This window comes from Quercus suber, unplaced genomic scaffold, assembly GCF_002906115.3.
Source record: "Quercus suber isolate HL8 unplaced genomic scaffold, Cork oak 2.0 scaffold_780, whole genome shotgun sequence".
Classification (NCBI taxonomy): domain Eukaryota; kingdom Viridiplantae; phylum Streptophyta; class Magnoliopsida; order Fagales; family Fagaceae; genus Quercus; species Quercus suber.
The window spans coordinates 37,109-62,274 of NW_027070216.1; the positions used below are offsets into that span (position 1 = coordinate 37,109).

At 34.9% G+C, this 25,166-nt stretch overlaps 3 protein-coding genes and 1 non-coding gene across 7 annotated transcripts; 2 read left to right on the forward strand and 2 right to left on the reverse strand.

Annotated features, from left to right (window-relative positions):
- Nucleotides 1–1,531: 1,531 nt before the first annotated feature.
- On the reverse strand, nucleotides 1,532–5,662 carry LOC112033605 (protein CHAPERONE-LIKE PROTEIN OF POR1, chloroplastic). The gene is made up of 5 exons (XM_024066392.2): nucleotides 5,481–5,662; nucleotides 4,703–4,918; nucleotides 4,506–4,609; nucleotides 2,255–2,699; nucleotides 1,532–1,912 (listed from the first exon to the last, which is right to left on the reverse strand). Exons 2-5 carry the CDS (start codon nucleotides 4,846–4,848, stop codon nucleotides 1,756–1,758), a joined length of 852 nt encoding a protein of 283 aa, XP_023922160.1. The 5' UTR covers nucleotides 4,849–4,918; nucleotides 5,481–5,662; the 3' UTR covers nucleotides 1,532–1,755.
- Nucleotides 5,663–5,740: 78 nt separating this feature from the next.
- On the forward strand, nucleotides 5,741–5,813 carry TRNAE-CUC (transfer RNA glutamic acid (anticodon CUC)). The gene has a single exon. It is a non-coding gene; the product is annotated as a tRNA-Glu (tRNA).
- Nucleotides 5,814–7,092: 1,279 nt separating this feature from the next.
- Nucleotides 7,093–10,312, forward strand: LOC112033596 (probable pectinesterase 53). The gene is made up of 4 exons (XM_024066380.2): nucleotides 7,093–7,648; nucleotides 8,211–8,400; nucleotides 9,360–9,802; nucleotides 9,904–10,312. Exons 1-4 carry the CDS (start codon nucleotides 7,308–7,310, stop codon nucleotides 10,049–10,051), a joined length of 1,122 nt encoding a protein of 373 aa, XP_023922148.1. The 5' UTR covers nucleotides 7,093–7,307; the 3' UTR covers nucleotides 10,052–10,312.
- A 336-nt stretch (nucleotides 10,313–10,648) lies between these two features.
- On the reverse strand, nucleotides 10,649–19,070 carry LOC112033592 (PHAF1 protein At3g51130). Of its 4 annotated transcripts, none has more exons than XM_024066375.2 (15): nucleotides 18,848–19,070; nucleotides 18,369–18,451; nucleotides 18,111–18,185; nucleotides 16,994–17,061; nucleotides 16,816–16,921; nucleotides 16,648–16,708; nucleotides 16,383–16,549; nucleotides 15,991–16,053; nucleotides 15,333–15,380; nucleotides 14,732–14,845; nucleotides 14,527–14,626; nucleotides 14,367–14,440; nucleotides 13,760–13,864; nucleotides 13,523–13,573; nucleotides 10,649–10,938 (listed from the first exon to the last, which is right to left on the reverse strand). In XM_024066375.2, exons 1-14 carry the CDS (start codon nucleotides 18,942–18,944, stop codon nucleotides 13,523–13,525), a joined length of 1,212 nt encoding a protein of 403 aa, XP_023922143.1. In that variant the 5' UTR covers nucleotides 18,945–19,070; the 3' UTR covers nucleotides 10,649–10,938. The 4 variants fall into 4 exon arrangements, with proteins under 4 accessions (XP_023922143.1, XP_023922142.1, XP_023922145.1 ...); XM_024066374.2 differs by having other exon boundaries at nucleotides 13,512–13,573; XM_024066377.2 differs by having other exon boundaries at nucleotides 13,523–13,570; nucleotides 18,848–19,068.
- Between the last annotated feature and the right edge of the window lie 6,096 nt (nucleotides 19,071–25,166).

Genomic DNA, 25,166 nt, shown 5'->3' on the forward strand with positions numbered 1-25,166 from the left:
CATCTACTAATTTTCCATTTGATTGATTTATCTAAAATTTCTTATGATCTAAATGAGTTTTTTCTAAGGTTTAAGATTAGCAAATTCTACTTTTATTGTTGGGCTAATTAAAATTTTTTCCCAGATTTTAGATCAAATTGATTTGTTATTGAAATTTTTCTATGTTTAAAAAGATCAAGATATTGTTAAGATAATTATATTTAAGTTTATTTCAATTGCGCTTAAAGATTAAAGTGTTCAAATTTTTATTTTAAATGTCAAAACAGGAAAAATAAAATAATAAATATTATAATAAAATTTTTTTAGGTTCAATTCAGGGGGTTCATTTGAACCCCCTGGGCTCCAAGTGGAGCCGCCCCTAACAGTGGCGACTCTAGGATTATTTTCTAGAGGGTTCAATAAGAAATATAAATTATACAAAATTTTAAACAAAAGATAAATTAAAAATATCGACATCACCAAAAAAAGCAAAAAATCTTTAATATATTAAGTTTTACAATATTTCGTGTTTTGAAATTATTGTTTCATATTTTCATTATCAATCTTACTAGCTACATTTGTTTTAATGTATATAGTCATGCAATCATTCATCTACTAATTTTCCATTTGATTGATTTATCTAAAATTTCTTATGATCTAAATGAGTTTTTTCTAAGGTTTAAGATTAGCAAATTCTACTTTTATTGTTGGGCTAATTAAAATTTTTTCCCAGATTTTAGATCAAATTGATTTGTTATTGAAATTTTTCTATGTTTAAAAAGATCAAGATATTGTTAAGATAATTATATTTAAGTTTATTTCAATTGCGCTTAAAGATTAAAGTGTTCAAATTTTTATTTTAAATGTCAAAACAGGAAAAATAAAATAATAAATATTATAATAAAATTTTTTTAGGTTCAATTCAGGGGGTTCATTTGAACCCCCTGGGCTCCAAGTGGAGCCGCCCCTAATTAGAAGTGACCTAGAAGTGACCACTGTAGGCTCGAGTTGTTTTGGAGTTTGGTTACTTGGAGAGATGGGTTTCTATGGAGCATATGAGGGGTTTTTTGTTTCGGCTGTGGATGGGATTCTGCGCGTGGGTACTTTGTTTTTGGAGAAGAGCTTTGGGGGAGAAAATGGAACTATGCTATTTCTCTTTTATCTCAGGTGTGGTCCGTATGGACTGTGGCCCATTTCAGGCTTTCAAAGTTTCAGATCTATATTTAGATTCCTATTTATATTTTTCTCAACAACCAAAAAAAAATCCTATTTATTTATTTATCATATAAAAATTCTACTGCTATAAATTGAATCACAATTTTTATCAATTATTTACAAAAATTTTGGGTACTTGTAAAAGTGACAATCAATCATTATCTATCATATAGGAATAATAGTGGCTTAGCTTGTAGTACTAAAATTTTTGTTTAGCATAAAATCCTATTTTACTTAACCACTTTCCAAAAATACCCAGGTTAAACAATCTATTTAATAATTAGTACCTCTAGACTCTCACTCAAACCTGACCAGTATCTTTTTCTAGTTTACACCCTTTCTCCAAACAAAACATTCATTTCCATAAAACTTTTCTTCCTAAACTGCAGGCTCATTCAACAAAATATTAACACGACAGCCGGAGAAAGTATCAAAACTGTAATTAGAGATACACACAGTTCTATTAAGCAAAATCAGGGAATCAACAAACCAGCTACAAAGAAAATCTGGTGATCTCCACTCCAAAAAGAATTGAGGCCTTGTACTTATATATAATAGGCTCTACTTAAGATATGTAGACGAAATCCAAAGTAGAACATAGGTTATTAATGAACTCATCACTTCAAAACTCCTCGGTCCTTTAAGTACAGGTACAGGAGGAATCACAGCCACCATCAAGAATGTTCCCAACAGCCATGAGAAAGCAAAAGATCCAACCCTGCAACATAACAACAAATTTTATGATAAGGATATATGTAATATTTTAGGTTTAAGTAGCAGGGAGATTCAAGAATGCATTTAATTTCAAAAGGGAAGACCATAAGCTGAAATTCTGGAACGTTTGCATAATCAGGGAAAGCTCATGACATTTAAGATAATCATGAAAAACATTAGCTCATTATCGAAGCATATACCGTGACGTTGGGCTCAGGACTAAATGCAATGGTTGGTACAATACAAATTTTCTATGAAGAAAATCCAAAAAACAATGACCTAAGTAATTAACAGCAGGAACATTCCAATATTCCATATTTAATTAAACAGATACCGTTCCACATACCCATAAAGAAAAGCTCGGATTTTGCTCTTCAACCGATCGTATATAAAATACATGGTAGCCAGCAGGGAGATTGCAACCTGAAGGGTCGGGCCTTCTTCAGTTGGAAAGAAAGCAGTGAGAGCCCCAAGCACTATAAATGCAATAGATGTTTTTATAATGAACTTTGTTGATGGAGTTCGAAACCTATTTGTAAGAGCCTGAACAACACGGGACTGCCTGACTTCTCTGACCTTTTTTTTTATGTCAACTTTTGGGTTCTTCCTATCATAAAACTTCTGCAAAATTATTTTGTCATGCGCTGACTCAATAGCATCCACACTTGGTTTGTGGCCCGCATATTGACGAATAAGAAAGTTTCTTGCAGCTTGAATTTCATCTTCAGAAGCCTCCCTGCTTATTCCAAGTCGTTTGTACGGGTCCCTCACATTAATTCTAGGAAAGATAGCTGAGCTTGCAGAAAAGGAGAGATTTTTAGAGTCAATGGCGCTAAATTGTTACAATATTTAGTGAACCAAATTAATAGAATATGGTCAGCAGCAATAAATCAGAAAAGACGCTTACAATGTGAAGGTTTGCATCAACTTAATGCTTAAAGAACTAAGAGCAAGTCCCTAGTTGCCTTGCATATGAAGGGGAGAGAGAGAGAGTCATTCATGTCTACATTTTTGTTTTTAACAAGTGATAAGAGTAGAACCTAAAACCTATCCCAACCCCACCCACCCTAAACCACCTAAGCTAAATCCCAGAGAGAAAGAGTGAAACATGCTTTCTAAATTCTAATAAATTCCATGCAGAATAGTGCAAGAAAGGATGGTGACATGAAAGAAAGTCATACTGGTGAGCCACACCAATAAGTTCAACAAAGGCAATCCAGTCACCCAACACCAAATTTCTCAATACAAGAGCAGACCACAATTTATCCAATTATAAAATGTCAGATGCAAAAACAGCTTAGGCATGAATTCTCAAAGCAGCTCACTCATAGGAACATTCACTGTTGAAAATTGCCTCAAATTCTTATTTTCACTCGGTCTGAATTTTCTTGGGATGAATGAAAAGTCTAAGAAGTAATTTGTTGTTTCTTGTCCACCAAAGAAATAGTATTGAAGCCTTATATATAGATAAAAATATAAAGGGAATTCTAATTGGATAGGAGAAAACACTCTCAGAAGAACATGGCTGAGTTTTTTCAAAGAGTAGTTTTAGACCAAGAGGTCCTCCCATTGGGGAGGAGAAAACACTCTTAGAAGAGCATGACTGGGTTTTTTCAAAGAGTAGTTTGATAGTTCTTCGGGCTTGAAAGATACTCAGATGTGTGAATTAATAGTTTGCCAATTGTTTTGAGTGAGAGAACACCAGTGAGTGCATTGAGGTTTTGGGCTTGTGAAGTGTCAAGTTTATGAGTAGTTGAGTACGCAGTGAGTTTGTTTTGGGTGTATTGGGATTTGGGTTAGTTTATGTTTATGAGAGTTTTGGTGTGTTTGTGAGGTTTGTGCAAGTGTGCTAGTTTTTTTTTGTGAAGTTTGCTTGAGTTTTTATAATCTATATTCTTGATAATGAATTTTGGTTGATATTGCCTGTAGATATAGGCATGAAATTGGCCAAACCATATAAAATATTGTGTCCTATGTACATGTTTTATTTTCTTGTTCATACAAATGTGAATTCCAACATTTATATTATTTTTTTTACAATGCTGTGAGACATATGAGGGAGAAGGCAGTGAGAGAGAATTTCCTTGTTTGATGGATGCAGAAATAGAAGGAGAGAGATCATGTATCATAAAAAAAAAAAAAAAAAAAAAAAGTGAATTGCCAATTTTATCTTCACTTAAACCATTTTAATTGGCTCAGTAAGAAAATAGCTTCAGCCTTCCCCTTTTTCCCTTACTTCTCCACCCTTCCTACAAAATATGTAGTGTTAGATATTAAAGTTACAACTGGTCAGTAGCCCAATAACTCCGTCAATCACTAATAATTTATGGCTCAGTAAAGCTCCCAACCTTACAAGCAAACACAGAGGCAAATGTCAATACTTCACTATGCACATCATCTGGTCAGGACAAAATTTTAAGAAGGTCATGAAGGTTCTCATGAGTTCTTCCTCAGAAAGGTTCACAACAAACATGCACATTTATTTATTATTTAGGTTTACAAAACCATGGCTTGCAATAAACCTTTATCCACTAAGTATAAATCCCCATGGATAACAATAACACAATCATCAACTAATCAAGAGAGTGAAAGATTACCAGTGGGTTCATTTGGCGTATCACCATAGGAAGCATCCATTGCACACTTGATCCAGTGAGATGGCTGCGTTCTGCATCTTTGTCTAGAACCAATCCAGTCAGTTCTGTTCGGTCACAACAAGGAAAAAGCATAACAATGTTATAGTAGTGTACAGCCCTCACTCCAAGTTCAAAAGTTGGTAACAATTAGGCAGTACCTTACTAAACAGAGAGAATCAATCTGTTGTTTAGGCTTCCCAGGACTAGAAAGTGCAAAAGCTCGCCTATTCAGCGAGCCCGGGCCACATGAAGGTATCCGGAGACAACATCTTGATGGACTAGCAGTCAATCCAAACACTGTCATCTTTTTGCCTAAGTTGCTATTGTCAATCTATGACACACTAACTTTGCTACAAAATACCGCAAACCAATGGCTGCAACATATAAACAGAATCGGCCATATCAGATTGAGTAGACACAACAACTTGAATCAACTTTAGGCCACAAGCGATTTTAGTCCCTGAAGTTCAAAGTGATCGATGTAAGTTTATGTTCTGAAAGCGATCACATCAAACTTTACGGATTAAAATCGATTATGAGCTAAAGTTTAGGGATCAGTAATGTATTTTGGCCTAATAACACTGCATTATAAGCCCAATAGCAACAAGAAATATCCAACCTAGTAGAGTAGTAGTTATAAAAATAGTTTTTTTTTCTTTTTTCAGTAATCATAAATATAAAAGTGAAGCAAGCATAGTAATCTACAAAATAAAATCTAACTTTCAATCTCCAAATAATTACAATCCAAAAACAGTAGCCTCTAGAACCCAACCAACAGGTAATAAATTCGATTATGTTTGTGTGGTTTTGCAGTGGAATGGAAAATAAAAGAATGGATTTAACCTAAGAGTGAGTAATTGAAATCCGTGAGAACTAAAAATAAACTCCAAATGCGGAAATTGAAGTTATAAAAAAAAAAAAAAAAAAAAAACATACCTGCGCGGCGTAGAAGAAAGATAAAACAATCAATCTTCTTTGTACTATATGAAAACAAAACAAATCGCTTGTGTGTTTCTAACGGTTGGTTTGTGTTTTTATGTGCGTGTAAGAACGGATAGGAGAAATGCTCAGCGAGCGAGGGCTTTGAGTTTAGACAGACAGAGCACTAAAACCCTGGCCTGAGGAGTGTCAGAATTTAATTTAGTACTCCAAGCGTTTGGAATTTATAATATGTTTTGAGTAACTCCAACAACAACTCCGTTGTAGTCTAGTTGGTTAGGATACTCGGCTCTCACCCGAGAGACCCGGGTTCAAGTCCCGGCAACGGAATTTAATTTTATTTTTTGAACTCTGGCTTTTTTAACTCTTTTTTTTTTTTTTTTTTTTTTTGGTGTTACCGGCTTATTTTTTGAACTCTGGCTTTTTTAACTCTTTTTTTTTTTTTTTTTTTTTTTTGGTGTTACCGGCTTAAAAGCATTAGGAATGTATGGATCAAAATTTTAAAACACATTATCAAATCACTATTTTTTTTGGTAATACCAGCTTAAAAGCGTTAGGAATGTATGGATCAAAATTTTAAAACACATTATCAATCAATCATTTTCAATTGTTCACTTACTTTTTCATTAAGTGAAAAAAGGGATTTGACATTTGAATCTTAATTCCCATACAAGGACAAAATGCTATTAAATCATATGACCATTGACAAAATTGTTTACTTACTTTTTACATAAAAGTTGAAATAATTATCAAGTGTATCTAGCCTTATGTGAGGACAATAAATTATTGGCCAAACAAACATTACACCCAAAAGAAATTGTCATGGGGTATGAGGGTTAAAATTTGGAATTAAAGACATCAACATTTTTTTTAAGGAAACTATATGCTTTTTTTTTTTTTTTTGAGGGGGAGGAAACTATGTGCTTGATTGTTCATAATTGTTCGATTATTTATTTTTTGAAGTGTAAGAAGAGAAATTTGACCTCCAGATCTTAATCTCACAAAATAGGATCAAATGTCATTAGATCATATAGTTTTTAAAAATATTTATTCACTCTCCACAGAAAAATGAAAACTACATAAGATGTACCTAATTTTATATGAGGACAACCAATCCTTAGCCAAACAAACTTTGTACACAAATGAAATTATCATTACGCTATCAAATCAACAATATGCTCATGTTCCCATCAACCAAAAAAAACTATATGCTTATGTAGCATCTCCATCATGAACATGATGTTTTATGACCACCTTTTGTCATCTTCTACCACACTTGTACCCAAAACATACCCCTTCGTTTGTTCTTTCTCTTAGCACATTACCAAGCTACTTTCACCCTACAAATAAAAATGAAACATGAAAAGATTCACACCATTTTTGCTGTCTCCCCCACTACAAGACTTACTATCTAATTGAGGTCTAAAAATGAGCCACAAGAGATGCACCTTTATCAAGCCCAACGTTCAATTATGTAAAGCTTTATCAGCCTCATGTGATGATCCACTGTTTTGTCCAGCAAACTAGATTGATTTAATTTTCTTTTAATGGATTAAACAAACAATTTCACCAGAACAGACAAGAAGAAACCCCACTTGACAGAAAGTCACAGTTGGGCCTAATGGGTGTGATTGGAAGAGACAATCCAGATAGAGCCACAACTTGCTAGATTCCCTTGACCTTCCCTGCTCTTATGTTTTTAAACCTTCCATTCAAACAAACTCAAATTCCAAGCTTACCAAATTTAGTTTAAGGCTTTCAAGTTTCAACTACAACTAGAGACTTTTTTTTACGTGCTTTTTCACTTAGCACTTAGCAGCATCAATGACAATCAGACTTCACAAGCACAACTTCAATAAGATAGTAGTAAAGCTGTTCTTGTTGATTTTATTGTTGGAAAGCACGAGTTCTTTACCACATACAAATGTGTCTAACGAATACGTGGTGAGCGCAAAGGAGTACCTGAATTGGGTCAAACAAACAGGTTCCTTCAAGCACTCCCTCTTCCAGAAAGCAACCAACAAGTTAACACCTTGCTCAACCATAAGAGTGAACAAAAACTCGAAGTTAACTGGTAATTTTGTTACAGTTCAAAAGGCTATCAGTTCGATACCAGTAGTCAATAACTGTCGGGTGGTTATTTCCATCAGTGCAGGGATTTACAGGTAATTAATGGAGCTGTCTTTGTTTTGTTACTCACGGATCATATTTAGTTGTGATTGGTTGCTTGGTCTTGTTCTGTGTTTATAAAGTAACATTAACACAAAACCAATATACTATATTTTTGCCGAGAGTCAACATAACATGCAATTTTAAAAAAAAAAAAAAATTTATTACCTGTAATCCTATATAATTTGTGTTTGTAAAATAGTCATGCCAAAACATTTTCTCCTCCAAAACATCTTCTCGAATAGTCTTTACTAGTTTTTTCTATTTAACTTTTAGTTTATTTTATTTCATGTACAGTTTCTTAAAATCCCATTTTTTTTTCAAATATAAGCATTATAATTTTTAGCAAAAAAACAAATAAGCTGAGAACAAACGAACAATAATCATTCATAACACAAAATTGCATCACTTTTTTTGGGAGATGGGAGGGGGAAGGGGGAAGAGAGAATGATCTAAAATAGAGAGACCATTAAACGATTAAGATTTTATTTATTGTATCTAACACTAATAGTCAAAGGGTTATATTTTGGTTTAAATTAACTATGAGCAAAAATGTAGGGAAAAGGTCCTAATTCCTACGACTATGGCATACATTACCCTGGAAGGTGCTGGTGCAGATAACACCATTATTGAGTGGGACGACACAGCCGACCGAATTGGACAAACTGGGCATCCATTGGGTACCTTTAGTTCTGCCACATTTGCAGTTGATGCTCCTTACTTCATTGCAAAGAACATCACCTTCAAGGTCAGTCAATTCATGATTTTGGCTTCGGTATTTACCATTATTAATTTATCTACTATAGTCTCAAAGTTTTACAGAATAAGTCTTAAGGTAGGGTGTTGTAGGTCTAAGCTCAGTTAAAGTATACTTCAATTTCCATTTCCATATATGTTGTTTGAATGTTTTCCAATAACACAATTCTCTTGTAATTTATGGATAATTTTGAAAAAATTCAATTAAAACCATGAATTATTTCATGAAACAAATAAACTACACCTAAGACTTATCTTGGCACAAATTCACATCATGAGGTATTTTAGTACCCCAAAAAAAACCACACAACGATTACATCTTTATCAAAATGCATTTATCTGTTAGGATTCTTAAATAATTTCATAAGATTTTTATATCCAAAGATTCACATGGACTGATTTTAGTGCCTAGATTAGGCTCTAAGTCTCGCTTATATGAGTTTTCATAATTTCACTCTTCTTTGTTTATAAATATTCAAACGAATTATAAAGTTTATGATTTTAATTGAAACTTTTTAAAAATTAGAATTCAGTTTAAAATCATTCCTAAACTATAAGAATAAATGCATGATTTACCTATTTTTTAATTGTTAATGATTACTAACACACAACCAAAGTTAACACAAATAAGGATTTAAGTGATGAATCAGTCACAATAGTGACCATTTAAATCTACAACCCTCCCTTTATATAATAATAAATAAACAAAAAATTACAAGCTTTTAGTTTAGAGCAAGTCTCTCATAACATGTGAGTCCCACACTTTGTGTGATATCTACTTTAAAGCGAAACAGTATCTTATGAGACAATCTCATAAGATAATTTTTCTTATAGAAAAGATTCCTCCGTATGGAGCCCTTATAAGTAATGATATGTGTTTATACTTTATAGTTTATACCCTCACCCACATATTAATGGCTAAAGTAAGGTGTCAATTTTTTGAAATAACAGAATATAGCACCATCGCCACCATCAGGAGCTCTAGGCAAGCAAGCAGTGGCTCTGCGGATTTCAGCTGACACAGCAGCCTTCTTCAGTTGCAAAGTTATAGGAGCACAAGACACTCTTTATGATCACATAGGCAGACACTACTTTAAGGATTGCTACATTGAAGGCTCCGTTGATTTCATTTTCGGGAATGGTCTCTCGTGCTATAAGGATTGCCATTTGAATGCCATCACCAGTAGCTATGGAGCCTTGACTGCTCAAAAGAGACAGAGCTTCCTTGAGGAAACTGGCTTCTCATTTGTCAATTGCAAGGTCACTGGATCAGGTGCCCTTTACCTGGGAAGAGCTTGGGGCACATTCTCTAGGGTAGTCTTTGCGTACACATACATGGACAAGATCATCACTCCTAGAGGATGGTATGACTGGGGAGACAAAAGCCGGGAAATGTATGTTTGTTCTCTTTTTTTCCCTTTACCACATGCCTTTGATTATGTGCCAGCATCATTGTATTTAACCAATTGAAACAACGTTAACATGTGCTTTGCAGGACCGTATTTTATGGACAATACAAGTGTTGGGGACCAGGGGCTGATTTCGGGGGCAGAGTTTCATTGTCTAGGGAACTCACTGCTGAGGAGGCTGAACCATTTATTTCACTTGGTTTTATCAATGGCCAGGACTGGCTCCCAAACTAGGGATAATTTCAAGTTATCAACTGCACTTGGTACACCTTCAACGCCATGGTGCAACTCAAAAATATATTTTAGTGAGTTACACAACACATATTCTCATTCCCAACAATTAAATTGAAAAGCATGCAAGTAGAACCAGCATCTGCGGAGATTCTTGTATCGCACATCTAGTATTGTAGGGGTGTAGGGACTGAAACACTTTTAGAAAGTATAATGCTATTTCTCATCTTCCTAATGGAAATGACATAATAGTTTGCTACGAAATTTAACTATGCTATTGGAACTTAGCATTCTCCTCAAAAAGAATATGCATAGTTTTTGGAAATAGCATAATAGTTTGCTACTAAACTAAAACTATGCTATTGGAATGACTAACCTCATTCCCCTTATATTATGTAACCCTCAATATCGGAAGTTAAGTAGCAAACTTTTTATGCTATTTCCAAAAACTTGATGAGTTTTTCTTTCTTTTTCATTCCTTTTTCTCCCAAGCAAAACGTTCACCCAGAATAGTTGAACCCCAGTCTCCTCAGAATTTTCATTAGGCTATAAGGTACTGCACTACTAGTTGAATGATTAGAACCATCAAAGTAGAAAGAGTTCATTAAAAAGACCTTCAATTAGCAAATGAATATGCCCAAACTGAGATATGAAATGTACATTCTATAAAATGAAAAGTGGCAGTTTGTCTTTGCATCTTTTCTTTGAACAATTACCAAGTCAAATAAATATTAGCACAATATAAACGTTTCTGTACAAATTGATAAATAACTGTACAAAGTGTCCCGTGCCACGGTGAAGTTACAGAGAGTATTTGCTGCTTCAGCACTAATTGGCTGTACAAATCCCACCTACTACTCGTGATGTGTCAGCATCCAAGTTGAACAAACCTTAAAAATAACAATAATCACAAGTAACAGGGATCAGAAACTGCAATAATCAACAGCATTTTTGAAAAGGCACAGTTGAACTAAGATAAATGCCACAATGCAGTCGTATCTACACCATAACACCTTTAAAAGTTGGAAAATATCAAGACAATGGTGGTTCTCTAAAAATGTTGACAGACAAGACTCTAACTGGTGCGGACACGAGGTACAAGCTCCCAATTACACGCACGTATAGGAGAAAGAAGATGGCCCAACCTGTGACCTTATGGATGGAGCCTATCAGTTACTGGGCTTGAGTTTAAACAAGCCCAAACATTTAACAATTAGGGTTTCTTTATGCCTTATTGTTGTTAGCTATTTAAACACTTTGGGGATTATTGTAAGACAGTTTTGAGAATAATTAAAAAAACGTGTGTTTTCTTTCACTGGTGTCGACTCCAGTTTTGCTTGGTGCTGACTCCAAGCAACCCTTAGGTGCTGACTCCTAGGGTTTATCTTCTTATTCTATTGTTTTTGTGGTTGTCCTACGTCAGTTTTGGTATCAAAGCCAGGTTACTAGGTTTGAACGACTTAAGGATGAATATGAGTCATGCCCAGATTTTGGGAGCTCTACATTAGCCTAAGTAATGCCCCACGGCCAATCCTGGATGATTATACCCTTCGAGATGGTTACTTGTTCAAAGCCAACCAATTATGTATCCCTCGGTCTTCAGTACGAGATTGCAGATCACTTTGGCCGAGACAAAACAATTGAGAAAGTGGAACGTCAATTCTATTGGCCTGGTCTTAAGAGGGGCGTTGCCAAGATAGTTAGCCAGTGTCGTACCTGTCAACTGGACATCGCAAGCAAAACACTGGCCTGTACACGCCTCTACCTGTGCCAGACCGCCCGTGGCAGGATGTGAGTATGGACTTTGTGTTAGGTTTGCCCCACACCTTTAGGAAGCATGATTCCATTCTAGTAGTTGTTGATCGCTTCTCTAAGATGGCTCATTTCCTACCCTGTTCGAAGACCTCTGATGTTTCTAAGATCGCAAAGCTCTACTTTGATGAGATTGTCAAACTGTATGGTCTTCCCAAAACCATAGTGTCTGATAGGGATGTTCGCTTCATGAGTTATTTTTGGAAGACCTTGTGGCATTTAGTGGGCACCAAATTGAAATTTTCCACAGCATTTCATCCTCAAACTGATGGTCAAACTGAGGTGGTTAATCGTAGTCTAGGCAATCTCCTTCGATGTCTAGTGGGTGAAGCCAATAGGAATTGGGATTCAATTCTTCCTGTAGCCCAACTTGCATATAATAGCTCTGTCAATAGGTCTATAGGCGCTAGTCCTTTTGAGGTTGTGCATGGATATACACCTAGGAAGCCCTTAGATCTTTTGCCTATGTCCCCACAGGTTAGGGTGTCTGAGTCTGCTGAGGCATTTGCACAACATATTCATGATTTGCATAATGAGATTCGCAAAAAAATTCAGGCAAGTAATTCTCAATATAAAATTCATCCTAACACTCATCGGCGTCATGCAGAGTTTCAGGTAGGGGATTATGTCATGATTCGATTCGACCTGAACGGTTTCCCTCTAGGACCGTTAAAAAATTGCAGGCTCATAGTGCCGAACCATTCAAGGTATTGAAATGAATGGGCCCAAATGCATATGTCATTGACCTTCCTCATGATTATGGTATTAGCTCCTCCTTTAATATTGAGGATCTAGTTGCTTATAAAAGCCCTACAGCTATTCCTGATACCCCTTTTGATGAGTCTTTGCCTAATCCTATTAATGCCCCTATTCCCACCCCTTTACCCTTAAATTTACCTTATGCACATAAAGAATCTATTGATGCTATTTTAGATGAGCAGATTGTTTCTACCAGGGATGGAGGAGTTCACCGTTTCCTAGTCCGGTGGCGAGGGCGACCAGATTCTGATTGCACTTGGATTACTCGAGATGAGCTACAGCGACTAGATCCTGACTTGCTGGAGTATTATCAGAGCTCTTCAGATTTCCACTTGACGGGGTCGAGTTCTTCTCACCTGGGAGGAGTTGGTGTGGACACGAGGTACAAGCCCCCAATTACATGCACATATAGGAGAAAGAAAACGGCCCAACCTGTGGCCTTATGGATGGAGCCTATCAGTTACTGGGCTTGAGTTTAAGCAAGCCCAGACATTTAATAATTAGGGTTTCTTTATGCCTTATTGTTGTTAGCTATTTAAACACTTTTTGGAGATTATTGTAAGACAGTTTTGAGAATAATTAAAAAAACGTGTGCTTTCTTTCACTGGTACTGACTCCAGTTTTGCTTGGTACTGACTCCAAGCAATCCTTAGGTGCTGACTCCTAGGGTTTATCTTCTTATTCTATTGTTTTTGTGGTTGTCCTACGTCACTAACAGTGACTAATGAGAACCAAACTTCCAAACTCTCCAAGATTAATAGATCCAAGAATTTTAGCTAAACAAACCTTATTAAATGATAACTAAAGAACAATATAGGAAACTAATTGTAGAACTGAATGTATGCAAAGACAAAAGAACATTCCTGAGGAAGAGCAAGATAGAGCAACCTACCAGACACTTACTCATGATTGGAAGAGAGTTACAGTTGCGATATAGCCATTCTTCATCACCTGCTAATATCAATGAAAGTCTTATTAGTAGTCCCTCTTACCACCATACAATAAGTTTAAATGCGTAGCAGTATAATTGTCTGACTCAACAGAACTCAGATTTAAATTTACTTTGTTTTTCATTTTTAGAGACCAGAAAGGTGTTCAAAATTGTAAGCAAGTAAGATGTATAGATCATCACTAACTCACCTCCAATGCAACATTTTGATAACCATACACAAATGTAGATCCAAAAGGATTGCTTGTAGAACCTTGTGTTTGGATGGCAGCTCGCCCACAGTCACCAAGGATTTCCTAGAAGGTAAAAATATTTGTTACTTCCTAAATAACTATAAAGGGAGTAGACATTAAAGGTTAAGACAGCAGTAACATGGATAAATGGGGTACAGTTATGTCTCTGTTCAGTTTAACCTGGCAAACATATGATATGTCCCACCCACAAACTTACTGCCAGTAGATGAGGAATGGACAATCTAGAAGAGGAAAAAAAAAAAAAAGGATTTTTCCAAGAATGATAAAGCAACTTGAATATTGAATGAAACCCCACTTCCCAGGCTCCCCCCCCCACCCCCCCCCCCCCCCCCCCCCAAAACACCCAATAACCAGGTACCAAGAAACAGGCGCTATACTGAAATATATGATTCTACTCACTAGACGCATCCAATTAGATACTTACTCAAACACCTAAAATCTCTAATTGAAACTCTACATCACATCCACTGAAAAGATTGAAAATGAAAAATAAAAGACAAAAACTAAGAATATGGAGAAGAACAAGTAGGCAAAAACAATATACCTTCACTTGCTCCCACTTGGTGCTTGGTGTAATCCTATGTCCACTGCTATTTACTTCCTCAAAAGAACCCTCAACTAAAATAAACAAAATGAAAAATGGTTCATTGGTTTCTCTATTAAAAGGTTTAATTGGAAGCTTCTGAAACAGATAAAGAACTTACAGTCCGAACCAAATATAACAAAATTGCACTTTATATATGAATTGAAGTCTGCATGACCAGGATAGTTTGTGTGCAAAACAAACTTCTTGATTTTATGGGTCTGCAAATACAAAACACTGATATTATAGTTCCTAAGTGCAAAGGTCATCATGCATGGTATCATGATTGCACATATCACTAGAACCCAAAAACTAAAAGTTGTTACCTGCCCATCAAATAAGATGTCCAAACCACGGGTAAAATAATTGTAGAAATAATCACCACAAAGTGTTGTCCGTGGACGAGGGTCTGATGCAGAGTGAATAACCATTTGATCTACCTGTACAACTAAATCAAATCAATATTCACTAATTATGACAAACAATTCAAATATAGTAATGATAGTTATAGTGATTAGACACCGGATAATAAAAACAGCCCAAGCACCTATGCAGCCACAGATACAAGCATAGCAAGATTATTCCAGTGTCATAAATACACTGGAATTCAGACACCTTCCAATGAGGGAAAGAAATTATTAACAAAAAGAATTTTCAACCAACATGGCAATGGAAGACTTAAAGAGCATTACAGGACACAACATGAATGTCAAAAGCAAACAATGCAACTTAGTTCATTGTTATGTCTTAAAATATAAATTTCCTTCTAAAGCATGCAACACTCGATTGCCTCTGTGCTGAAAAGATACTTTCATCATTGCATTTCATGTCAAAGAGACAGAAAACACAGCATGGTGTATGACTTAATAGAATATCTCGCACTAGATAAACAATAATGAGAAAGAAATATTCCTGTCTCAGTAATACCTGCTTTTGATGAATTCCACAAGGACGACCTAATTCAGTCCACACATCCTGCAGAAAAAAGAAAACTAAAAAATTAGGCACGACAACATTGCATCAATCTGGCCCCTCATAAGAACACAAACTAAGCAGAAAATGACAAAGAAGTATAAGGAAATTTTAAAATATCACTTGAAACTTCTAAAAACAATACGTCATTAACAGAATCCAGAAAACAAAAGAGATGAGAAAGAAAAATCCAGCAATTAAACTAATTTATGTAATTTAAAAATCCTAGTGACAGTTTTTTAATTATCATTAATACCATATTATGCCCAAATAGAACTCATTAAATGTATGATAGTTTTGTTTCCAACATAGTTCCAGAATTCTTTAAGATAAGACTTTGTGAGTCAAGTTGATAGCAATTTATTTTGTTTCCTGCAAAAATAAAATTATTTATATCTTTAGCTGATGTGCATGTGCATGTGAGTGAGTGTGAAAGAAAGAAAGACAATTCTGATTACATTGCACCTCCATTAAGAGCCTAAATGACATCTAAGATTCCATGGAAAATTGTATGACACAAAATAAAACAAAAGCATAAAGTAATATGTGAGCATGAAAGCATCTACCAAGAAAAAAGATACTAAAGCTTAATTGCAGTAAACCTAAAACTTGCCTGTGGGGATGCACCGAAAGGAATATGTTGGCCACCAACAGTGAAATATAATTCTTCTCCAAGCTGGACAATACCGACATTGAATTAAATTTTATCCAATATTCAAACTCAAATGGGTCAAAAAACTACACTTCAGAATCCAAATAACTAAATAACACAATTGGCAAGCACTAAAACATTCAAACTAGAACATTCAAAATCAAAGCTTTATTTGATGGTCCAAAAAATTTCCATACTTAAAGCTAAATGGTTGATGCTAATAGGAGAAGCAGATGACCATCCATAAGATGGCCCACTGGATTCCACAAACAATTCAATTAAAATGATACCAGACTCAAGCACAATGACAATTCAATCAAAATACTGCAGGAAGATGAAGGATGAAACCAAACCTTAACATGCACCTCTTCCATGTAAAGACTGCCAGCAGGTAATGGAGGAGCATAAGCCTTGTCCATTAAGGATCCTACACCAACTTTCTTGTCTGTAGAACTATCATATATGGAGACACGGCACGTCACAGGTGTGGTGCCATCCGGAAACTCTAATGGCAATTCCGCTTTCATAAAAGAAATAAAGGAGTCAATTTAAGTAATCAGAACTTGAAAATTCACTCAACCAAGTATAAACCCAAGTTGGGAAATGCTGAAACAACACCTTCCCCATCATGGCAGCAATCTGTATACTGGCTAGGAATTGGAAAAGCAAAGGATAGGCCCTGCAAAATATGCACATATGACAGTCCCCAAGATGTAAGACAATTAGGCAAGGATATATTAGGAAAAAAATAAAACTATGACTTTGTCATAAATTCCATATACATACTGGGTAAAATAGATTGTAAACACCTCTAACTTTGTCATAAATTCCAGGAAAGGTTGGCCCAAAAAGTGCATATACAGCTACAAAAGTAGCTAGAGTGGATGGTCCCCTACAAAAGGAAACGCAGCTCAGTAATAAAACTAATAGCATAAAAATCATAAAACTTATTTTAGTAACTTACCCAATCAGAGACGTAGCATAGCGCATTTGAAGCCGTTTTACATCAAAAATTTCAATAAGCCTTAGCCTCTGACACAAAATTCAAAGTCAAATTAATCAAATTGTATCACAATATAGTCGTGTACATTATATTTGCATAGAAAATCAATTTATAACAACAATCCATGTGAGCAATAACAACAAATTTTGGAGAACAGAGCACCAAAATTATATCAAAACTCAAAGGTGAATGGGACTCATAACATAAGGCAACTGCACTAGCAAATCTGAAGATGAAACAAATTTATAGTCCCAAGCAATAACTAGAAAGACAGAATTACTCTTTCCCACAGAGTAATCTATCCATTATGTAAACTGAAGAACCTATGCCAAAGAATTGAAATGGTCTATTGAATTGCCAATCAAAAAAATGCTTTGCCACAGATAAAATTTGATTTACTTGCATCAATTAAGTAAAAAAAAAAAAGAAAAAAAAAAAAAAAGAAAACCTCCATTCAGGTCACAAGTTGACAGTTTAAACAGCTTGAAGTGGTTGTGCTAATCCTATTGCGCTTTTAATTTCTTCAATAGATGCACACATTAAAATCATGCCCATGCTGAAAGTTGAAACCTCAGAATTTATTGTTTTCTATAGCCCACATAGTTCTTCATATGAGTTTACCATGTGGTTTAACCTGGTGTGCAAGATGAATGATAAAACACCAGTTCTAACAACAATTCTAGATATGAAAAGAACAAAAATAATAATTATCATGATGTAACGATTATGTCTCAGAGAAATCTCTTCAGAGGCCCATTCATCTTCATTGCCACATAAAATCCATAGTTAAAAAGCACAAGGTATCCAAAGTAGAAAGATGAACTTAGTTTGCCCAATAAGTCCAAAGGCAAAGCTTTATTCCATGATTTAGGCATGAAAAATAATTACATCTAACAATTTTGAATAGTATCCTTTCAAAACAATGCACTAGTTACCAAAATGGCTAAGACAATCACAAAATAGGTTCAAAAACTATATTCAATAGTTTCATCATCCCATTGATGCTCACTAAGGAAAGAATCCACAGGATTGCAACAAGGAACCCTAACAAAAAACCTTAAACAAACAAAAGTATTACCTGAGACCAAGGATCAAAACGAAGATGAAAACCATGATCTGGAAAGCTAATAACAAGATCCAGTTTCAGCGGCTCCTGCATAAAACAACCACCATAAGAGGTACTTACAAGATCAAGATCGCATTAGACTCATATGTACAAATATATAAGACACCTCCAACTGGATTCACAGCGTAAATGCGTCACAAAAAATCAAATATAGCATCAATTGAATTTCTGAAAAATCACAAAGTACGCGTGCAATTCTCTAAACCAAACCTCATCAAAGTACTTCACGTGAACAACGTCGTAGATATTAGGCTGCTGCTCTATCTGAGCAAATGCTTCACATATTGGCATCCCTATAACAACAACAACCATTTTCAGCACCAAATATTTGAAACATTTATTAACCACTAAAATGCCTAAAATTCTTCTAATTAGCTTAAGCTTTTGAAGCACAAAGTTCCCGGTAACCTAACCTAACACTCAATTTGGTAGTTGAGTGAATTGTACTTCATCCATTACAGCTTCAACAAAACGTTATTTCATTAAAACTAGCAAACAATTATTTAATTTCTCGCATTTTCTCGGGAACCAAACAGGTGAATAACTAAAAAATCAAGCTGATTAGGATACAATCCAAATCTGAAACTAATTGGGAAAACGATCGGACCAGATATACTCCGATAAAAACGAACTGTCGTTTAATCAAATCATCTAAAAATCGAAAAGGTTAGAGATGAGTTGAGAAATACCGAGAGAGAAAGGTCCGATACCGAGACCGGGTCGGAGATCGAGAACGATGGCACCCATGGCTGTGCCCTCGCAGCGTCGTCTAGTTCTCTGCGACATAACCAAATTGAGTCTTTTTGGGGTTTGGTTTTCGTTTTTTTTTCTTTTTCTTTTTCTTTTGTTTTAGGAAACCTCCGTTACTTTCGCAAAAGAAATGAACAGGTGTTGATTGCTTAAATACAAATAGCAGTGTTGGAGTTGGTTCGGAATGTGATCCTTTTTTTATTTTTGATTGCTTCGCAGTGCACGGAATATCAAAATATGTCAACATTTCGGGTTCCGGGTTGCTTGGGGCCACCTTATTGGGCCCCGTGGTTTCTAAAATTAAGCCGAGTTTTCGAAAAAATTTTAAAAAAAAATGTATGGATATTTCGGATTTTTTTTTTCTCATAGTAAATTTCAAGAATTTAAAATAATATACACTAAAAATTTATTTAAGAAATTATAAAAAGGAAAAATAAAAAATATATATTCTCTTTTCTGTATTTTTTTTTTTTTTGAGAAACAGGTAAGTCAATTTTATTAAAGAAAATCAAACTGAAAAACATCATCTAAGTCTTGTGGTAGCTATTCTAACCACATATTGGTGTCGGCAGCTAAAACAGCTCTTCTAGCAAGAGAGTGGGCTAATCTATTACCCCCTTTACAAATATGTGAAAAACTACAAAACTGCATACAGGACCTCAGCAGCTTAATGTCTTGGATAATATGTCTCAGCCACGATCTGTCTAACTTCTTATTGTTGATAGCTCTTATAACTTGAAGGGAATCACCATCTACTTCCATAGATGAGATGCTAATTTCTTGGGCAAAGATGAGAGCTCGCCTAGCTGCGAGAGCTTCCACCATATTCACTGAACTAGGAAGAGGAATACGCTGACTCAGAGCCGCAATGATCATCCCTTGCTCGTCCCTGATTACGATCCTTAAACCAGCTAGAGCCAAGTTCTCAAGGGTAGCTCCATCAAAGCATGAGTGAGACCAAAGCTCAATCAAGCAAGATGAAAAAAGCTATCAATCATGGGAAAGATTGGATAATTTTCCTTAGGGGTATTAGGGCACTTACAATAAGGTTGCTAAAATAACTAAATAGTCATTTTAGCAACCAAAAACACACACTACAATAAAAAAGGTAAAGCTAAAATTTTTTGAGTGATTGCTACAATGGGCTACTAGCTCCAACAGCTCATAGTAGCTGGATGGTATAACAAAAACTATTTTTTTTTATTCCCAACACACTCACAAATCACTTCACATGCATAAGGTTTGTTTTCTCTTTTTTATTTTCTTTCTCCTCTTTCACTTCTCCTCTACTCTCTCCTCTCAACTCCAAACCTAGCCCATGTGAAATCGGATTGTGGACATCGGTGTTGAGGTGAGATCGAATTTGTGGGCATCTTCTTAGCCATTCATCTATTTCTACAACTTTCTAGGTCTTGTCGATGATTCCAAATCAAGAGTAATTTTCTTAATATCAGTCTATGACTATGATTGCAATTTCAATTCTTTTGATTCTTTTAATTTCTTATCAATTTTCTTCATTTTTCTAACTTATTTGATTTTATCTAATCAATTTCTCTAACTTTTGTGAGAGTGTTTAGGACTGTTTGGTTCTCTATCTATCTATTTAAGTCATTTGCCTACAACCAATACAGACATAAAAAATAAACTGTAAGAATTGCACTTTGTTGTTGTTGTTGTTGTTGTTGTTGTTGTTACTTCGGCATAGAGGTTGGATTCGTGGGTTTGGGTTGCCGATTTTGTGATTTGTGAGGTGTCTTCATGCTTGGATTCGTGGGTTTGAGTTGGTTGTGCTCTGATGGCTTGATTGTGGCTTGATTGTGGGTTTAATTTGGTGGGTCTTAGTGCTAGTGGGTTTTGGTTATGTTTCTATCGGTGATGCTGGTTTTAATGGTGGATTTTGACTCGGTGGTGTTTCTTGGCGGCAGTGGGTTATTGGGTTTCTCAACGAAAGTGAGTTGCTGGGTTTTGCTAGGTTTCTTTGTGGGGGGTTGTTGATAATGGTGGTTGTTGTTGTCGTTGTGGCGGTGGTTTTGTTCTGCGTTTTTTGTTTTACGGTGGATTGTGGTTGCCACGGTGGTAGTGAGAAGGTTGTGGTGGCTAGTTGTTGTGAGTTTTTGTGGGGAAGTTTTATTTTATTTTAATAAGTTTTTTATATTATTTTAATGAGATGAATGTTAATATAGATTCTTTAATTTTTTTTTTTTTTTTTTTATGTCAAAGATTCTTTGATGTTGGGTGTGAAAATAAAAAAGTCCAAGAAAAATTTATTTAACTAAACTTTTGAAGAGATGTAGCTTGCAACATTGATAATGAGATTATCATGTAATGATTTCAAAATAGGAAAATTCATAGAAGAAAATTGTAAGGTTTTATATGTTTGCATGTGTATGCGTTTTTCCAATATATGAAATTCTATTTTTATTAGATTTTGTATAATTTAAATTTCTTAATGACCACCCTCAAAAACCTTCATGGAGCCGCCACTGATAAAAATTCCACTTAAAGATTTGCAATCTCCAACCAAGACAAAGTTTTATTTCACCAAGATATTCATATCAAACCTGTTATTTAAATAATATAATTGGAAATTTTGTTTAGCTCCTATGGCATCCCCATAACATGTAAATCCTCAATATATACTGCAACAATGATAAATCATAATTCAAATTTTTAATAAAATCGCAATAGAGATTGAATTAATTTCAAATCATTATTTCATTATACTTTAGCTAAGACATTTGTACAATTTATTTTATTTTTTTAAAAAAATTCATATAAGGATTTTTGTATATGCCTCATGCATTGTATATCATTTGAGAATACTCATGTATATATCATTATCTAAATACTAGTATGTAACCCGTGCAGTGCTTACACAAGGGAATAATAAATTCAAGTGGTGTTATTGATGTTAGCTTGGGTTATTAAACATATAAGACATTAATTCGACCAGGACAATTAGAGGTATTAAAATGGTTTTTCCTTGCAATTTTCATATATTAGTTATGCCAAGTTTCTCATTACATTATTCTCAAAAAAAGTTTCTTATTATATTATTATTATGTATATAATTTTGAAAATCACTATTACATACTATATATACAATATCAATTTACAATCATTGTATGTGAAATTATACTTGTAAGGACCAAAAATGTTATTGGTGCAAGCCCGCTTAGAGTAATGGGTTGTACTCTTCAAACATGGCCCAAATCAATATAATTTGTGAGAGATGGAAAAGAACAACACCACGGGCTCTGCCTGAGGGCATTTTAGGGGAAAAATCCGGTTTGTACTCAAACTAAATGAGCAACTAGCTCTACACAAAGCTCCCGAGGAGGCAAGACTTATATAGACAATGGCACTATTCCCTCTTCTTCTCCAACACCATCCTCTCTCTCCCTTTTCTTTCTTTTCCTTTTTTTTTCTAATCACCCTTTACAATGCCCCCCCCTCTCTTATATACCTGTACATCCCTCATATCTCTACCACCCATTTTTTCTCATCTCCTTCATCTCGTGACACTTGGCATTATCTGTCTTTGAAGAAGGTGGTGGAAAGAACCCTCTTAGCTATATCTGACATTGTTCAAGTCACTTCCTCATTAATGCGACTGATAAAGCGAGTGTCTATCATTTAATGCGGATGCGACAGACTGCTCCAACCCGGAAGTTCCTCACCTACCATTGACTTCTGCTCTTTTCAGATCACAACTCCTTTTGTTGAGCGTTGTAGGGTACTTTGGCAGACCTGTTCCCTCCTCAGACATCTTTCCTCCTCGGGCCCATGACTAGTAGCATTTCCATACTAATCTTTTGACCTTTCTAATTCCTCTTCGGGCCTTGGCCCAATGTTTTGACCCTACAACTTCATCCTCAGTCCTCGAGTACCCACAATACTAAATACAACACAAAATAAGAAGAATAGATTAGTCCAATAATATTTCCTAAATTGAATGGGGATAGGTGCATGAGATTGTTTAACTCAATAACAATTTTTTAGGTTCAAGATTTTTGCATACAAAATATCTAAAGAGAAACAATTTAAAAAAAATATGCTCATTAGTTTAGAGAAAAAATAACAGCAAAAATCTAAACAATTTAATTTTTATGGAAAGTTAACAAAAGCAAAATCCAATTTTGATTCTAATTGATTTCCCTTTAAGCTTTTGGTTTAATATATATATATATATATATATGCCTAGTTAGTAATAGATCATACATAGTCATAGTATATTATATAAATAACTCATAAATTTAAATTATTTTTAGTTACACAAAAAAAAAAAGGTTCATAAATATAAAATAATTCAAACTCTATTTTCCAATAATTTTATATATAGAGTTAGATATATGATTAGGTTTTTTTTTTTTTTTTTTTTTTTTTTTTTTTTTTTATGGTTTATTTATATTGGACTTCTTGTTTTCTATACTGAATTAACTCACCTGACACAACAAATTTAAAAACTTAAATTAGATAGGATACTTGGTACAAAATTAAACTCTAATTGAAATCTAAATTTTGCATTGAATTAACTCACTTGGCACAAAAATTTAAAAGTTTAGATTAGATGGGAAATATGGTGCAAAATTGTACTCTAATTAAATTATAATTTAAATTTAATTGAATTTTTTTCTATGTTTTGCTTATTACTAATATATATATATATATATACCTATAGATATGGTGCAATCATATCCATTAAATGCATATCTAAGTTTTTCGTAACTGCAAATCTAATAATCTAAATGTAGTTATATTCATTACATGACAATATGTCTCTTCATAATTAATATTAATTCCTTGCAAGAAACCTTGTGTGACACTCTTCATAATAATTAATATTAAGTCCTTGCAAGAAACCTTGTTTGACAAAACACGCTAAGTACATTATTACGAGACAAAAGAAATACAAGAGCAAGAGCATGACAACAACCTTCTTTAAAGGCTAAGAGCATTCGCATCCAGATTTCATATCTCATCTTATTTTACCATCCTAAAAAGTTACTTTATCAATTAACTATACCATTTTATAATACACCCAGCATCCCAACTTTTTTTCCTATTCTACTCATTAAAATAATATTTCTATACAATAAAATAATATATCTCACAATTACCATCATTTACAATACAATACATTATTTATTCTTTCTCTCTCTTTATTTCTGTTCAACAACCACAATCACCACCACCGTCGCACTACACACACCTAACACCACCACCACCAATAACCCATAATCTATCGTCAACACCAAAAAAAAAAAAAAAACACCCAGGCAGCAAACCCACACCGCCAACTGACCCAAAACCCACTCCGATGGAGCCACAGACACCCACCTACTGTCGGCCCACCAGCCATAACCACAAACCCCAGTAGCTGAAAAAAAAAAAAAAAAAAAAATCCACAATCCAACGCCAACACAGCACCACCAACACAAAATAAGGAAAAAAAAAAACCACCAATCACTGCCACATCCACCGAGCGAAACTATCATCGTTGACATCAGCGATCTTGAGCGAAACCATCATCAGCGACATTGGCAACCCACCAATCTGCACTGATTCGTACCCACTCCAATTGTATGATCCAGCCACCTCTCTCTCCACCACTCCTCACCACACGTCCATCATGATCCCCTCCATTTCGGCACTCTTCAGCACCTACAAACTCTCGTTCATCATTTTCCACCTATTCACCGTGTTGTTCATCGTCACGCTATCCAACGGCATCATCATGAAGAGATCGGCTCGGAGTTCCGGCGAGAGCTCCGATGTGGTGTGTGATGCTCAACGCCATGGAGTATTTGAGAGTGTGATAGAGAAGAGGGAGAAAGAGAGGAAAGTGTGAGAGACAGAGAAAGACGGAGAGATAGATGAGAGATGAGAGATGAGAGAAAAAAAAATCTAAATAAAATATTAATATTACTATTGGCACAGTGCTACAGTGCCATCTTAAGATGGCACTGTAGCACTAAGCCAAAAAAATTTGCAATTTCTCACTTTTGGCCTTCCAGTTGCTGGGTGTATTTTGGGCCTAAATGCCAAATGTTGCTTGCATTTGACATTTCCAAGGCCGGCTGGGGATGCTCTAAAGGATAAAAAGTGTAGATGATATCACCTTTGAGCATTCACAATAAGAAAGCATAAGAAAGTTATAAAATACTATTTTTAACAATTTAAAAAGTAATTTTATATGTTTTAACAACTCACACCCAACATCAAAGAATCTTTGACATAAAAAAAAAAAAAAAAAAA

Bases quoted from the DNA above. Each gene is read 5' to 3' on its own strand.
- LOC112033596 (XM_024066380.2), top strand. From the start codon at position 7,308: ATGACAATCAGACTTCACAAGCACAACTTCAATAAGATAGTAGTAAAG. The intron at 7,649-8,210 runs GTAATTAATGGA...GCAAAAATGTAG, and splicing joins ATCAGTGCAGGGATTTACAG to GGAAAAGGTCCTAATTCCTA. The intron at 8,401-9,359 runs GTCAGTCAATTC...TTGAAATAACAG, and splicing joins CAAAGAACATCACCTTCAAG to AATATAGCACCATCGCCACC.
- LOC112033605 (XM_024066392.2), bottom strand. From the start codon at position 4,848: ATGACAGTGTTTGGATTGACTGCTAGTCCATCAAGATGTTGTCTCCGG. The intron at 4,610-4,702 runs GTACTGCCTAAT...GTGACCGAACAG, and splicing joins GATTCTCTCTGTTTAGTAAG to AACTGACTGGATTGGTTCTA. The intron at 1,913-2,254 runs GTATGTGGAACG...GTTATGTTGCAG, and splicing joins ATCCGAGCTTTTCTTTATGG to GGTTGGATCTTTTGCTTTCT.
- LOC112033592 (XM_024066375.2), bottom strand. From the start codon at position 18,944: ATGTCGCAGAGAACTAGACGACGCTGCGAGGGCACAGCCATGGGTGCC. The intron at 17,062-18,110 runs GTAATACTTTTG...ATTTTGTGTCAG, and splicing joins GTTTTGATCCTTGGTCTCAG to AGGCTAAGGCTTATTGAAAT. The intron at 16,550-16,647 runs GTGTTGTTTCAG...CTTTTATGAAAG, and splicing joins TTGCTGCCATGATGGGGAAG to CGGAATTGCCATTAGAGTTT.